At 52.2% G+C, this 15,831-nt stretch overlaps 1 protein-coding gene across 6 annotated transcripts in view; it reads right to left on the bottom strand.

Moving 5' to 3' along the window:
* LOC125449209 (RAS guanyl-releasing protein 2-like) overlaps positions 1-15,831 on the bottom strand; it is a 70,577-nt gene that overhangs the window by 37,923 nt on the left and 16,823 nt on the right. For 2 of the 6 annotated variants that reach the window (XM_048524896.2, XM_048524897.2), the window contains exon 2: positions 707-953. In XM_048524896.2, coding sequence (XP_048380853.1) covers positions 707-809 — 103 coding nt within the window. In that variant the 5' untranslated portion in view covers positions 810-953. The other 4 variants (XM_059641547.1, XM_059641549.1, XM_059641548.1 and 1 more) reach the window with 4 other exon arrangements.

Raw genomic sequence — 15,831 nt, 5'->3', positions numbered from 1 at the left:
GGGACAATTTAGCACGGCCAATCCACCCTAACCTGCACGCCTTCGGACTGTGGGAGGAAACCGGACCACCCGGAGGAAACCCAACGCAGACACGGGGAGAATGTGCAAACTCCGCACAGACAGTTGCCCAAGGTTGGAATCGAGCCTGGGTCCGTGGCGCCATGAGGCTGCAGCGCTAACCACTGAGTCACCGTGCCGCCCTTAACTTATACAGTCCCATCTATCATGGTGAGTAGAGTAATTTCCAGCTTTGTTCTGGATGGGTTTGTACAGGGGGTTCAATTCTATACGTTTGTTGATTGCATTATGGGTAGAGAACCATGCCTACAGGAATTCCTGCGCACGTCTATGTTTGGCTCAGTCTGCAATGGTTACCTTGTCCCATACAGAGCAAAGCTGTAAATGACAGTGCACACCGTAATGGACCAGGCAATAAAAATTCCAGGGAGCAGTACAATATTGCTGTGTTGGAGGCCTCACTGATGATGTTACCCAGCACGGTGATAAAACGTCTGAATGAGAACGAGCCAGCTCAGCAAATTAGTCAACAACCTCAAAGACAGAGATATTTGAGTGAGGTAGATATTTCGGTGGAAAGGTATGGACCGAGAGGGTGAATGACTGAAAGAGAGCACGAGATGTACACCGAGATGTGGAGATCCATCGTAAGAAACTAGAAAGAGAGAAAGAGAGAAAGGTTCCTTACCAAATTCATTGATGCAAGCCTGGATCATCTCATCAATGGTGGCCGATTTCTCCCTCACCAGAAATTCTGGCTTCTCAGTCTCCTTGCTGGACATCTCCGCCATTTCGCTCCACCCAACAAAGCGAAACGGTTGGGGTTGGAGAGAGGGGGAAAGCCTGAGATGGATGGGGGAGACTTGCAGTCAAGCAGCTGTTGTTTGGCTTTGGCTCAGCACGGGGTTACCGGGCGCACATCAGTCGTCACGGTGCTGGAGGGGGAGAAATTCCACTGTTAGACAGCCCATGATTAGTAAAAAAACAAATGGGGAGATGCTGCAATCAGCTACCACAGGGCCGGGCTGTCGGAGGGTCAGCGCTGAGGGAGTGGGCACTGTCGGAGAGTCAGTGCTGAGGGAGTGGGCACTGTCGGAGAGTCAGTGCTGAGGGAGTGGGCACTGTCGGAGAGTCAGTGCTGAGGGAGCGGGCACTGTCGGAGGGTCAGTGCTGAGGGAGCGGGCACTGTCGGAGGGTCAGTGCTGAGGGAGCGGGCACTGTCGGAGGGTCAGTGCTGAGGGAGCGGGCACTGTTGGAGGGTCAGTGCTGAGGGAGCGGGCACTGTCGGAGAGTCAGTGCTGAGGGAGCGGGCACTGTCGGAGGGTCAGTGCTGAGGGAGCGGGCACTGTCGGAGAGTCAGTGCTGAGGGAGTGGGCACTGTCGGAGGGTCAGTGCTGAGGGAGCGGGCACTGTTGGAGGGTCAGTGCTGAGGGAGCAGGCACTGTTGGAGAGTTAGTGCTGAGGGAGTAGGCACTGTTGGAGAGTCAGTGCTGAGGGAGTGGGCACTGTCGGAGGGTCAGTGCTGAGGGAGTGGGCACTGTCGGAGGGTCAGTGCTGGGGGAGTGGGTACTGTCAGAGGGTCAGTGCTGAGGGAGTGGGAACTGTCGGAGGGTCAGTGCTGAGGGAGCGGGCACTGTCGGAGGGTCAGTGCTGAGGGAGCGGGCACTGTCGGAGGGTCAGTGCTGAGGGAGTGGGCACTGTCGGAGGGTCAGTGCTGAGGGAGTGGGCACTGTCAGAGGGTCAGTGCTGAGGGAGCGGGCACTGTCGGAGGGTCAGTGCTGAGGGAGCGGGCACTATCGGAGGGTCAGTGCTGAGGGAGTGGGCACTGTCGGAGGGTCAGTGCTGAGGGAGTGGGCACTGTCGGAGAGTCAGTGCTGAGGGAGCGGGCACTGTCGGAGGGTCAGTGCTGAGGGAACGGGCACTGTCGGAGGGTCAGTGCTGAGGGAGTCGGCACTGTCGGAGGGTCAGTGCTGAGGGAGTGGGTACTGTCAGAGGGTCAGTGCTGTTGTGTGAGATGCAACTCCATCAGAGGGACTCTCCTGATACTGATCTCACTACATTGCTTAGATATGACATGAAACTCGCCGCCCGTTTGACGAGCTGGCACAGACTGACTGATGTTGAACAACTCACACACATAGTTCCTCAAATATAGAAATCAAGCAGCAGACACCGATGTGCAAAGATAGAGCAGCACACACAGGCAAGGACAGTCACAAACATAGATATTTCCACACACACAGGTAAGCTCAGACTGTGCATAAACACAAACAAATGGAGACACAGATATAGGCACAGATTTTCACTCACCGGCGTCGATAAACTAGACATGGACAGACACAGAAACACGGGCATAGCTATGTACACCTGCACAGGGCTACACACGGACACATAGTTACACACACGGACACATAGTTACACACACGGACACATAGATACACACACGGACACATAGATACACATACACTGACATAGATACACACACGGACACATAGATACACATACACTGACATAGACACATACACAGACATGGATACACACACACGGACACATAGTTACACACACGGACACATAGATACACACACGGACACATAGATACACACACGGACACATAGTTACACACACGGACACATAGATACACATACACTGACATAGACACATACACAGACATGGATACAGAGACAGACAGACAGACACACGCACAGATGGATACATACACTGCCATAGAAACACAGACCCTGGGCTGTTAGTTTCTCACTAGGCCCAGAGCCTCAGGACATAACTGAAAGATGGAAAAGTGGTTTGGACAGGCCCGGCAATATTACATTCCCTAAGGTTGACTCACGAGGTAGCAGTTTGGCGAGGTAGGCCTCAGTGTCCTGGAGGTATTGGACAGCAAGGAGAGGCCTCCCTGTCCCTCATAAACCAGCTGAGTGAGTGTTCTTCCTGCTGTGGAGAGCTTCAGGCTGAGGGACAGTGACTATCACAGTCACATGTCGGCCACCCGGGAACGGTGTCCCACTTAACCACAGCCAGCTGGCAACGAGGCTCCTAGGCTAGGCCCGAGCCTGGGGTCATCGAGTTATACAGCATGGAAACAGACCCTTTGGCCCAACCAGCCTGTGCTGGCCATAATCCCAAACTAAACCAGTCCCACCTGCCTCTCCTTGGCCCATATCCCTCTGAACATTTCTTACCTGTACAAATGTCTTTCAAATGTTGTAACTGTTCTTCTAAGGTTGGGTATAGACTTGATGGACTGAATGGCCTGTAGGGATTCTATGAAAGCCAGTGCATGATAGGCAACTGAAATATTTCCTTTTATTTCAAAGGAAAAGGAGTATTGAAGTAGGGGGAGCTTGTTAAAACTGTCCAAAGAATTAGGTAGACCATAGCTGGAATACCATCAAAAGTCCCCTTATCTAAGGAGAGATAGACTGGATTGGAGGGCAGAAGGTTCACTCAGGTGATCTGGGTATGGAGGTTGGTCTGATGAGTAGTTTGGGCCTGTATTCATTGCAGTTTAGAACCATAAGAGGCGACTTTATTGCTATGTACAAGGGTCTTTAGAGACTTGACAGGGTAGGTGTGGGGAGGTTAACTCCCCTCATAGGACCCAGAGACCATCAGCTCAGATTGAGTGTTCCCTCATTGAAGTCAGGGATGAGGAGGAAATCTTCTGTCAGAGGGGAGTGAAACTGTGGAATTCTTTACCACAAGGGCTGTCGAGGCTGGGTCATTAGGTATATTCAGGACCGAGGTAGATTTTAAATCGGGAAGGGGTGGGGAAGGCACCATCCCACAGACTCGATGGGCTGGATGGCCTATTCCTGCTCCTAGGCCTCACGGTCCAGAAGTGGGATGTGGGGGGATGTCGGAAATAGAAGCGAAAGGAGGCCATGCCCTCACGTGAGGTGCCAGGGAGAAGGTCTCGGGCCGAGTGCAGTCAGAGATTGCTCGACAGATGGGGGGAGTGGGGGCAGGGGGTGGTGTGGGTGTGAGGGGCCGAATCGAGATGGGTGGGAGACAGGTTGACTGACCGACAACCAGAGGGTTAGGCCAAAGCATTTCTGTGAGTCAAATTATTGCCCTGCGCATTGTCAGAATTTTGGGGCCTAGTGTTAATATTGGGGCCTTTGAAGGTGGAACTATAAACACAGGGTGTACGTTCGTTGGGTTGGGGTTGTGGGGGGAGAGAGGAAGTGCCTAGGGAATTGGAAAATGAGTAAAGTACCTCCAACATCGCTGTGTTTGGACCATTGAGACAGGATCTTCCTAATTTATGTGTCAGCTTGTCACCCAACGCCAAGTCATTTCCCTCGTGCAGAAACAAGGGCCTCGTTTTTCGAAAGCCGCACCGCCCTTCATAGCCAGCGAAGTGCGTTTTGGAGCACTGGTCGCCGTGGAGCGGTGGGAAATGCGCTGGAGGCCCTGCGAGCGGTCAGGCTCAGGCAGCGAGAGACCGGGGAGTTGCGGGGAGCAGGGAGAAAGCTCCTCGCTGCTACAAGGGAGGGCGCGACTACAGAAAGCTCCAGCACCAAAGGGCTCTGGGGTGGGGGTTGTCCCTCCCCCGCTACTGATCGCGAAAATTCCATGTTTACTGGGTCACGGGGAGGGCGTTGGCCTTGACTCCAATGGGAATGGAGCGTAAAAATAAGGAGACCTCACCAAAGGTGTACAGGGCACGAGGCAGACCACAACTGGAATATGGCGAGCTGTTTTGGCCCTCTTATCGATACTAGCCTTTGACGCAGCCCAGAGGAGATTCTCTAAGAGCAGGGCAGGCCCCTCAAGCCTGTCCCACCATTCGACACGATCGTGGTTGATCCCATCTCGGCCTCATTCCCACCTCCCTGCCCTGCTCCCTACAACCCGTTACAGATTTAAAATTCAGTCCGCCTCCTCCTAAAATTTAGTGTGTCATCCCCACCCCCACCCTTCACACTCTGGGGGGCGGGAGTGAATTCCACAGATTCACCCCACCCCCTCACTTTGAGAGAAGTCATTCCTCCTCATCTCTGTTTTAAAGCTGCCCCCCATTATCCTGAAGTGATGACCCCTCGTTCTAGATCACCCCCCGCAAGAAGAAACATCCTCTCGATTTGTTAATTCCCCTTTAATATCGTACAGACCTCCATCAGATACTCTCTCGTTCTCCAAAACTCCAGACAGTATTGGCCTAAACTGCTCAATCTCTCCTCATAAGACAGACCTCCTCATGTCTGCGGTTAACTTCTAGAATTTAGGAACAGTGAAGCTTCAGTAATGACACGCAGTTTATCGAGTAAGTATACAGCAGCAAACAGGGTCGAAGCAGGTGAATTAGTGCCTCTTTACTCAAAAAAAGGGTGGCTCAGTGGCTCGGTGGTTAGCACTGCTGCCTCACGGCGCCAGGGACCCGGGTTCGATCCCACCCTCGGGCGACTGTCTGTGTGGAGTTTGCAGATTCTCCGTGTGTCTGCTTGGGTTTTCTTCGGGTGCTCCGGTTGCCTCCCACAGTCCAAAGATGTGCAGGTTAGGGTGGATTGGCCGTGCTAAACTGTTCCATAGTGTCCAGGGATGTGCGGGTTAGGGTGGTTTGGCCGTGCTAAACTGTCCCATAGTGCCCAAGGGATGTGCGGGTTAGGGTGGATTGGCCGTGCTAAATTGTCCCATAGTGTCCAGGGATGTGCGGGTTAGGGTGGGTTGGCCGTGCTAAATTGTCCCATAGTGCCCAGGGATGTGCGGGTTAGGGTGGATTGGCCGTGCTAAATTGTCCCGTAGTGCCCAGGGATGTGCGGGTTAGGGTGGGTTGGCCATGCTAAATTGTCCCATAGTGCCCAGGGATGTGCAGGTTAGGGTGGGTTGGCCGTGCTAAATTGTCCCATAGTGCCCAGGGATGTGCCGGTTAGGGTGGGTTGGCCGTGCTAAATTGTCCCATAGTGCCCAGGGATGTGCGGGTTAGGGTGGGTTGGCCGTGCTAAATTGTCCCATAGTGCCCAGGGATGTGCGGGTTAGGGTGGGTTGGCCGTGCTAAATTGTCCCATAGTGCCCAGGGATGTTTGGGTTAGGGTGGATTGGCCGTGCTAAATTGTCCCGTAGTGTCCAGGGATGTGCGGGTTAGGGTGGATTGGCCGTGCTAAATTGTCCCGTAGTGCCCAGGGATGTGCGGGTTAGGGTGGGTTGGCCGTGCTAAATTGTCCCATAGTGTCCAGGGATGTGCGGGTTAGGGTGGATTGGCCGTGCTAAATTGTCCCATAGTGTCCAGGGATGTGCAGGTTAGGGTGGATTGGCCGTGCTAAATTGTCCTATAGTGCCCAGGGATGTGTAGGTTAGGGTGGACTGGCCGTGCTAAATTGTCCCATAGTGCCCAGGGATGTACAGGTTAGGGTGGATTGGCCGTGCTGAATTGTCCCATAGTGCCCAGGGATGTGCGGGTTAGGGTGGATTGGCCGTGCTAAATGTCCCATAGTGCCCAGGGATGTGCGGGTTAGGGTGGATTGGCCGTGCTAAATTGTCCCATAGTTCCCAGGGATGTGCAGGTTAGGGTGGATTGGCCGTGCTGAATTGTCCCATAATGCCCAGGGATGTGCGGGTTAGGGTGGTCAGGCCGTGCTAAATTGTCCCGTAGTGCCCAGGGATGTGCGGGTTAGGGTGGGTTGGCCGTGCTAAATTGTCCCATAGTGCCCAGGGATGTACAGGTTAGGGTGGATTGGCCGTGCTGAATTGTCCCATAGTGCCCAGGGATGTGCGGGTTAGGGTGGATTGGCCGTGCTGAATTGTCCCATAATGCCCAGGGATGTGCGGGTTAGGGTGGTCAGGCCGTGCTAAATTGTCCCATAGTGTCCAGGGATGTGTGGATTAGGGTGGTCTGGCCGTGCTGAATTGTCCCATAGTGCCCAGGGATGTGCGGGTTAGGGTGGGTTGGCCGTGCTAAATTGTCCCATAGTGCCCAGGGATGTGCGGGTTAGGGTGGATTGGCCGTGCTAAATTGTCCCATATTGCCCAGGGATGTGCGGGTTAGGGTGGTCTGGCCGTGCTAAATTGTCCCATAGTGCCCAGGGATGTGTGGATTAGGGTGGTCTGGCCGTGCTGAATTGTCCCATAGTGCCCAGGGATGTGCGGGTTAGGGTGGATTGGCCGTGCTAAATTGTCCCATAGTGTCCAGGGATGTGCGGGTTAGGGTGGATTGGCCGTGCTAAATTGTCCCATAGTGTCCAGGGATGTGCAGGTTAGGGTGGATTGGCCGTGCTAAATTGTCCTATAGTGCCCAGGGATGTGTAGGTTAGGGTGGACTGGCCGTGCTAAATTGCCCCATAGTGCCCAGGGATGTGCGGGTTAGGGTGGATTGGCCGTGCTAAATTGTCCCATAGTGTCCAGGGATGTGCAGGTTAGGGTGGATTGGCCGTGCTAAATTGTCCTATAGTGCCCAGGGATGTGTAGGTTAGGGTGGACTGGCCGTGCTAAATTGTCCCATAGTGTCCAGGGATGTGCAGGTTAGGGTGTATTAGACATGGATGATGCAGGGTTATGGGAACGTGATGGGTCTGGGTGGGATGCTCTTCAGAAGGGAGGTGTGGTCTTGCTGGGCTGAATGGCCTTTTCCACAGTGCGTGTGAGGGTAAGTTGGGAGGACCGCAGCCTATTGTCAATAGAACATCTCCACCACCAAAGCAAAACAAACTTGAAATATAGGCTGATGAAACCCATCCAGCCCCAGAACCAGCCTCTCAAGAGGAGCTCTGACAACCACTATCAGTTTATAGTTCGGATTAGAGAGTTGTACAGTGCAGAAGCAGACCCTTCCATCCAAATCCTCCATGCCAAACCAGGTTTCCCAAACTAATCCAGTCCCTTTTGCCCGTGTTTGGCCCCTATCCCGCTAAATCCTTCCTGTTCATGTATCCATCCAGATCCCTCTTAAACATCTCCTCCGGCTGTTCATTTCACACATGAACAACCCTCTGCATGATTACTTTTGTAACTGTCCCACATCCACCACTTCCTCTGGAGGTTCATCCCCCACGCACAAACCATTTTCTGTGTCAAAGAATTGCCCCCTCATGTCTTTCTTTAATCTTTCTCCTCTCGCCTTAAAAACATGCCCCCTAGTGAAGAGACGATGGCCCTCGTGGTATTGCAGCTTGCCTATCATTGCAGAGCCTCAAGCTAATGTTCTGGGGTCCCCTGTCGTGGCACCTGGAGGAATGTGAATTCAAGAACAGTCCGGAATTAAAAATCTACAGATGACTGTTGTGGAAAAAAATCCCATCTGGTTCACTGATGCCCTTTAGGGAAGGAAACGGACCGTCCTTACCTGGTCTGGGCCTACACGTGACTCCAGACCCACAACGATGCGGTCGACTCCCAACTGCCCTCTGAAATGGCCCAGCATGCCAAAGGCATCTCGGGTTGGGCGATAAGCACTGGGCAGTCAGCACCACTCTCATCCCAAGCGTGGATAAATTTCAAACTCCCCTACCTCAGGGGAGTTGCTGAACTGTTTATCTGTGACCCTCATGATCTTATAAACCTCTGTAAGGTCACCCATTCGACCTCCTACGCTCCAGGGGAAAAGAATCCCACCCTTTCCTTTCGGGCTCAAGACCTCCAGTCTGGGAAGCATCCTTGTCTTCCTCCTAAATAAGAACCAAAAGAACTGCGGATGCTGTAAATCAGGAACAAAAACAGAAGTTTCTGGAAAAGCTCAGCAGGTCTGTGGAGGAGAAAACAGAATTAACATTTCGGGTCTGGTGACCCTTCCTCAGAACGTCAATTTATATGCAGAAAATAGGGAGGTGGGTGGGGCAGGGAGTAACCGATAGGATAGAGCCCAAAGAGAGAGAAAGCCAGTTGGACAGATAAAGGAGTAGGGCTAGGTGTAGAGCTGGATGAGCACAGCAGGCGAGGCAGCATCGGAGGAGCAGGAAAGCTGACGTTTCGGGCCTAGACCCTTCTTCAGAAATTTCCAGCTCTTCGCCTTGTTATCTCAGATTCTCCAGCATCTGCAGTTCCTACTATCTCTGCACAGACAAAGGAGTTGCTAACGATCAGGCTGGGAGGATGATTAGTTGTTAATGGGAACTGTCAGTGGCTGTCGTCCCCCTGTTTGCTGTTAGCTAGCCAAATCTTCCATTTGTGTCAATGTTATGCCATGAACTTTCACTGTCTGTACAATCTTTAATGCTGCACCTAATCGGGCGCTTTCCGGGAATCTAAATACAAAACATCTTACTGATTCTCCTTTATCCACAGCACAATGCACCCTCAAAAAGCCCCTAGAGATCAGTAAACACAATTTCCTTTGCACAAGTCTGCGTTATTACCTTAAACAAGCTGCTGCATCCTTCACACATCTGCCTCTGTTGAGAATCTTCTAAGCTGGAATTGGGTCACCTCTCATTCTTCTAAATTCCCGGGAATGTACAGTCCACCCATTTAGCTTTTCCCCACAGGATGACAATTGATTTACTGAGCTTCATGTACACTCTCAAACACCCACCTTTTCTTGTGAGGGAATTCTAACTCGACACAGCGCTCAGCTATAGAACTTCAGGCCGTGATCTCATGCTTATTCTCCGAGACCCTTGTGATAAAGAACAATGTATCATTTGCCTTCTGTGTCACTTATCTTAATAATTCTTGATGATTCATGAATGCCCTTAGGTTGGTGGCTCAGTGGTTAGCACTGCAGACTCACAGCACCAGGGACCCGGGTTCGATCCCACACTCGGGTATCTGTCTGTGTGGAGTTTGCACATTCTCCCCGTGTCTGCGTGGGTTTCCTCCTGGTGCTCCGATTTCCTCCCACAGTCCAAAGGTGTGCAGGTTAGGGTGGATTGGCCGTGCTAAATTGTTCCATAGTGCCCAGGGATGTGCGGGTTAGGGTGGATTGGCTGTGCTAAATTGTCCCATAGTGCCCAGGGATGTGTGGGTTAGGGTGGATTGGCCGTGCTAAATTGCCCCATAGTGCCCAGGGATGTGCGGGTTAGGGTGGATTGGCCGTGCTAAATTGTCCCATAGTGTCCAGGGATGTGCGGGTTAGGGTGGATTGGCCGTGCTAAATTGTCCCATAGTGCCCAGGGATGTGCAGGTTAGGGTGGATTGGCCGTGCTAAATTGTCCCATAGTGCCCAGGGATGTGCGGGTTAGTGTGGATTGGCCGTGCTAAATTGTCCCATAGTGTCCAGGGACGTGCAGGTTAGGGTGGATTGGCCGTGCTATATTGTCCTATAGTGCCCAGGGATGTGCGGGTTAGGGTGGATTGGCCGTGCTATATTGTCCTATAGTGCCCAGGGATGTGCGGGTTAGGGTGGATTGGCCGTGCTAAATTGTTCCATAGATCCCAGGGATGTGCAGGTTAGGGTGGATTGGCCGTGCTATATTGTCCTATAGTGCCCAGGGATGTGCGGGTTAGGGTGGATTGGCCGTGCTATATTGTCCTATAGTGCCCAGGGATGTGCGGGTTAGGGTGGATTGGCCGTGCTAAATTGTCCCATAGTGCCCAGGGATGTTTGGGTTAGGGTGGATTGGCCGTGCTATATTGTCCTATAGTGCCCAGGGATGTGCAGGTTAGGGTGGATTGGCCGTGCTAAATTGTTCCATAGATCCCAGGGATGTGCAGGTTAGGGTGGATTGGCCGTGCTAAATTGTCCCATAGTGCCCAGGGATGTGCAGGTTAGGGTGGATTGGCCGTGCTAAATTGTCCCATAGTGCCCAGGGATGTGCAGGTTAGGGTGGATTGGCCATGCTAAATTGTCCCATAGTCCCCAGGTATGTGCGGGTTAGGGTGGATTGGCCGTGCTAAATTGTCCCATAGTGCCCAGGGATGTGCAGGTTGGGGTGGATTGGCCGTGCTAAATTGTCCCATAGTGCCCAGGGATGTGCGGGTTAGGGTGGATTGGCCGTGCTAAATTGTCCCATAGTGCCCAGGGATGTGCGGGTTAGGGTGGATTGGCCGTGCTAAATTGTCCCATAGTGCCCAGGGATGTGCAGGTTAGGGTGGATTGGCCATGCTAAATTGTCCCATAGAGCCCAGGGAATTGCAGGTTAGGGTGGATTGGCCGTGCTAAATTGCCCTTTAGTGCCCAGGGGTGTGTGGGTTATAGGGGGATGGGTCTGAGTTGGATGCTCCAAGGGGTGGTGTGGACTTGTTTGGCTGAAGGGCCCATTTCCACACTGTAGGGAATCTAATCTTAGGTCCTTTTGAGACCCAGCCTCTCTCTGAACAAGAATTGCTATTTTACTGACCAAAGTGGATCACATCACATTTCTGCGCACCGCATTCCATCTGCCAAACTGTAGCCTAATCTCGAGCTTTGTGAGAGATGCAGAATGCCTGAGAGTCTTGCATCTAAAGGACCTCGGACAGATCAACATTCAGTAAATGTTGCAGCACCTTAAAAGGACTATTGAACAAAAGCCCAGCAGTCAGCACTGCAATGTGAAATCAAGTCTCGGGGACTGAGAGGGAAAAGGCTGCCGCAGATTTCCAGGAATCGTCTATCAAAAAGGAAGCAGTCAATATTTTAGCACAAACAGTGCTATAAAAGGGACATAATGCCTCTTTCACAGCGACATTCAATGTTCAAAAATCAATAGGGAAGGAAAACTCACTACTACAATTAGTGAGTGAAGACACTACGTTGAAAGAAGCTTTTAACAGACAGAGAGAGAAAAGCAGAGAGACAGACAGAGAGAGAGAAAAGCAGAGAGACAGACAGACAGACAGAGAGAGACAGACAGACAGAGAGAGAGAGACATACAGACAGACAGACACAGAGACATACAGACAGAGACATACAGACAGAGAGAGACAGACAGAGAGACAGAGATAGAAACAAATGAGGGAGAGATAGACAGACAGACAGACAGAAAGAGACATGGAGAGAATCAGAGACAGAGATAGAAAGAGACAGCCAAATAGAGAGAGAGAGACAGAGAGAGAGAGACAGAGATAGAGACACACAAGAGAGAGAGACAGAGGGAGAAATAGAGGCAGAGAGAATGAGGCAGGGAGAAAAAGAGAAAGATGTGTGTGTGTGTGTGAGAGAGAGAGAGAGAGGGTCAGTGGCAGAGAGAGCGTGAGAGAGACAGAGGGGGAGACAGAGTGAGAGAGAGAGAGAGGATGAGAAAGGGACAGAGAGAGAGTGAGAGAGAGGGAATGAGACAGGGACAGAGAGCGAGTGAGAGAGAGGGAATGAGACAGGGACAGAGAGCGAGTGAGAGGGAGGGAATGAGACAGGGACAGAGAGAGAGTGAGAGAGAGGGAATGAGACAGGGACAGAGAGAGAGTGAGAGAGAGGGAATGAGACAGGGACAGAGAGTGAGAGAGAGGGAATGAGACAGGGACAGAGAGTGAGAGAGAGGGAATGAGACAGGGACAGAGAGAGGGAACGAGGCAGGGACAGAGAGAGAGAGAGTGAGAGAGAGACAGAATGAGACAGGGACGGAGAGAGAGGAAACAATGGTCTAACAATGGTCTAACTTTATATTTGGAACAGACAATGATGGAAATGCAATGTCTTTGTTAAGGCTGGGAGAGTTCAACTTGAGAATGCAGCTGAGATTTTGGAAATAGATTAGAAAGACTCGGATGACAAACTGATTAGCTACACAGCCCAGAGCATCTCTCGCAGAGTCAGGCCTGATCGTCCTTAGCAGTGGTGGTCCATTGGTTACCTAGTGTTACCGTCTGACTGCACCCTGTAGTCAAATAGCCGCCAGACAATGACACATCCATTGGGAGGATGCAGAGCATTGTGTGAGACTTTAGGGCAAAGAGGCTAGAGGCTGGGGTACACATGGATGAAGGAGCTCCATGTTTATAATGAATAGACATGGCCTTTCCCCCAGGGTGGGGGAGCCCAAAACTGGAGGGCCATAGGCTTAAGGTGACGGGGTGGGGGGGAAGATTTAAAAGGGACCTGAGGGGCAACTTTTTCACACAGAGGGTGGTGCGAGTATGGAAGGAGCTGCCAGAGGAAGTGGTGGGGGCTGGTACAGTTACAGCATTTAAAATCTGGGTGGGGACATGAACAGGAAGGGCTTAGAGGGATATGGGCCAAATGCCGGCAAATGGGACTCTGTTAATTTTTTTTAGATTAGGTTAGATTCCCTACAGTGTGGAAACAGGCCCTTCGGCCCAACAAGTCCACACTGGCCCTTGGAGCATCCCACCCAGATCATCCCCCTAAAACCTACACACCTCTGCACACTATGGGGCAATTTAGCAGGGCCAATCCACCCTAACCCGCACATCCCTGGGCACTATGGGACAATTTAGCATGGCTAATCCACCCTAACCTGCACATCTTTGGACTGTGGAAGGAAACCGGAGCACTCAGAGGAAACCCACGCAGACACGGGGAGAATGTGCAAACTCCACACAGACTGTCGCCTGAGGGTGGGATCGAACCTGGGTCCCTGGTGCTATGAGGCTGCAGTGCTAACCACTGAGCCACCGAGTCGCACCTGGACTAAAGGGTCTTTTTTGGTGCTCTGTGGCACTGTAACTCTGCAATCATGAAGTCAACTGGTATGTGACTACATCAGGCCCTCACTTCTGTTCACTTGTAAGAAGCAGAGACAAATAAAGCTAGCAAATGTTGACTCAAGAGAGCTTTGGACACAGATGACAGCAAGGAAACCCAAGCAGTCAAACGATGTGCACTCACTATATATAAGAATAGAACGACAGTCGCAGAGAAGTTGCTCTCCCAGAGTGTGAGAAACACAGAGAGATGCACAACTGGTGGGAGTTTAACCTCAGGGTCACCATGCCTCAGGCAGGGGGAGAAATTCTGAAGGGCTTTTTTCCCCCCTCTTTATCAGTAACAGGCTGAGGGTGTTGCTGACCAGGCAGGATTTATTACCCCATCGCTAATTGCCCAGGGGGCAGTTCAGAGTCATCCACATTGCTGTGGGTCTGGAGTCACATGTAGACCCAGACCAGGTAAGGATGGCAGTTTCCTTCCCTAAAAGGCATGAGTGAATCAGATGGGCTTTTCCAACAACAGACAATGGATTCACAGTCATCACTAGATTCTGAATTCCTGATTTTTATTGAATTCAAATTCCGCCATCTGCACTGGCAGGATTCGAACCTCCGTGCCCAGAATGTTCCCTGGGTCTCTGGGTTAACAGCCCAGTGATAATACCATGAGGCCGCTGCGTCCCCCATTGGCACCGTTCTGATAATCTCAGGCAGAGACATTGCGGTGCTCAAACGGTTTGCCCTGAGGAAATGACTGTGAGGGTTACAAACGTGATACAGCGTTGGGAGGTGCTGAATGGTTACCTTATTATCTGTTTACTGTGTGCACAATACCACAGCACCAGCATTTCGTGTGAGCTGCTTCACACTCAAGCACACACCCAAAACCTCAATGCTGTTTATAGGGCTGTAATCGAGAGAAAGGTGCTCTCACCCTCACACACACCCACCATATCTGTCTCTGCAAACGCTGGTTCCCAACCAGCTATCAGGCTTTTCGCACCTACCTGAGAGGATCAAGCTTCGTCAAAATGATTGTGATTTATTTAAGCGCTCCGACAGTCCCTACTCCCTCAGCACTGACCCTCCGACAGTGCCCGCTCCCTCAGCACTAACCCTCCAACAGTCCCTACTCCCTCAGCACTGACCCTCTGACAGTGCCCGCTCCCTCAGCACTGACCCTCCGACAGTGCCCGCTCCCTCAGCACTGACCCTCTGACAGTGCCCGCTCCCTCAGTACTGACCCTCCGACAGTCCCTACTCCCTTAGCACTGACCCTCCGACAGTGCCTACTCCCTCAGCACTGACCCTCCGACAGTGCCCGCTCCCTCAGCACTGACCCTCCAACAGTGCCCGCTCCCTCAGCACTGACCTTCCGACAGTGCCCACTCCCTCAGCACTGACCCTCCGACAGTGCCCGCTCCCTCAGCATTGACCCTCCGACAGTCCCCGCTCCCTCAGCACTGACCTTCCGACAGTGCCCACTCCCTCAGCACTGACCCTCCGACAGTGCCCGCTCCCTCAGCACTGACCCTCCGACAGTCCCCGCTCCCTCAGCACTGACCCTCCGACAGCGTGGCGATCTATTCCTTTGGGTATGCTGGCTGTGTGCAGCAGTGAGGTGCAACTTTTCCCTTCACGCGGTGCGTGCTCACAGATGCCTTCAGCTGTGAAGCTTTTCTTAGGGATGAACAAGTTTGGAGATTCTGCTCACAGACTGATGTCGTCTCAATAGGCTTCAGGAGTCGTGAGTCCCAAAGACCGACATCTCCTTTTCGAACAGTCAGCTTCAGGGCTGACTGTTTACTACTGGCTTTGGACAAACTGTTTGTGCGCAGGCTGCTCGAAAACCACATCTGTTCAATGTCAGGGGACAAGCCGCCCTGCACGTGTACGACGTTCGGAACCTGCTACTGCAGCTCGCAGATTTTTGCCTTCTCTTAATCATCTGGGTAGCTTGTTTTGAGGTAGAATTCTGGAAGTCAGCAAACCGAGACAATACGCATCGCCCCAGAAACGCCCACACAGCACATACAGCTTCACCAAGTGCCAACAGACAAACACAGATGTCCCAGTTCAACACTGCAATTAAGGCGGTTGCCACTTGTCTCTCGGATATTTTTGGAGTCGTCACTCGGAGCTTTGTCAAAGCCAGGAAATCATATTTCACCCATTTATCGCTGTGGACAAAGGGGAGCCAGTGGATGTATTCTATTTAGTTTTCCAGCAGATGCGGCAACAGTCAGAGGGCAACGCGGGGGCTCGGTGGTTAGCAATGCTGCCTCACAGCGCCAGGGACCTGAGTTCGATTCCCACACTCGGGCGACTGTCTGTGTGCAG

This window comes from Stegostoma tigrinum, chromosome 42, assembly GCF_030684315.1.
Source record: "Stegostoma tigrinum isolate sSteTig4 chromosome 42, sSteTig4.hap1, whole genome shotgun sequence".
Classification (NCBI taxonomy): domain Eukaryota; kingdom Metazoa; phylum Chordata; class Chondrichthyes; order Orectolobiformes; family Stegostomatidae; genus Stegostoma; species Stegostoma tigrinum.
Note: the sequence above shows the minus strand (reverse complement) of the source record. Positions and strands in the feature narration are given on the sequence as shown.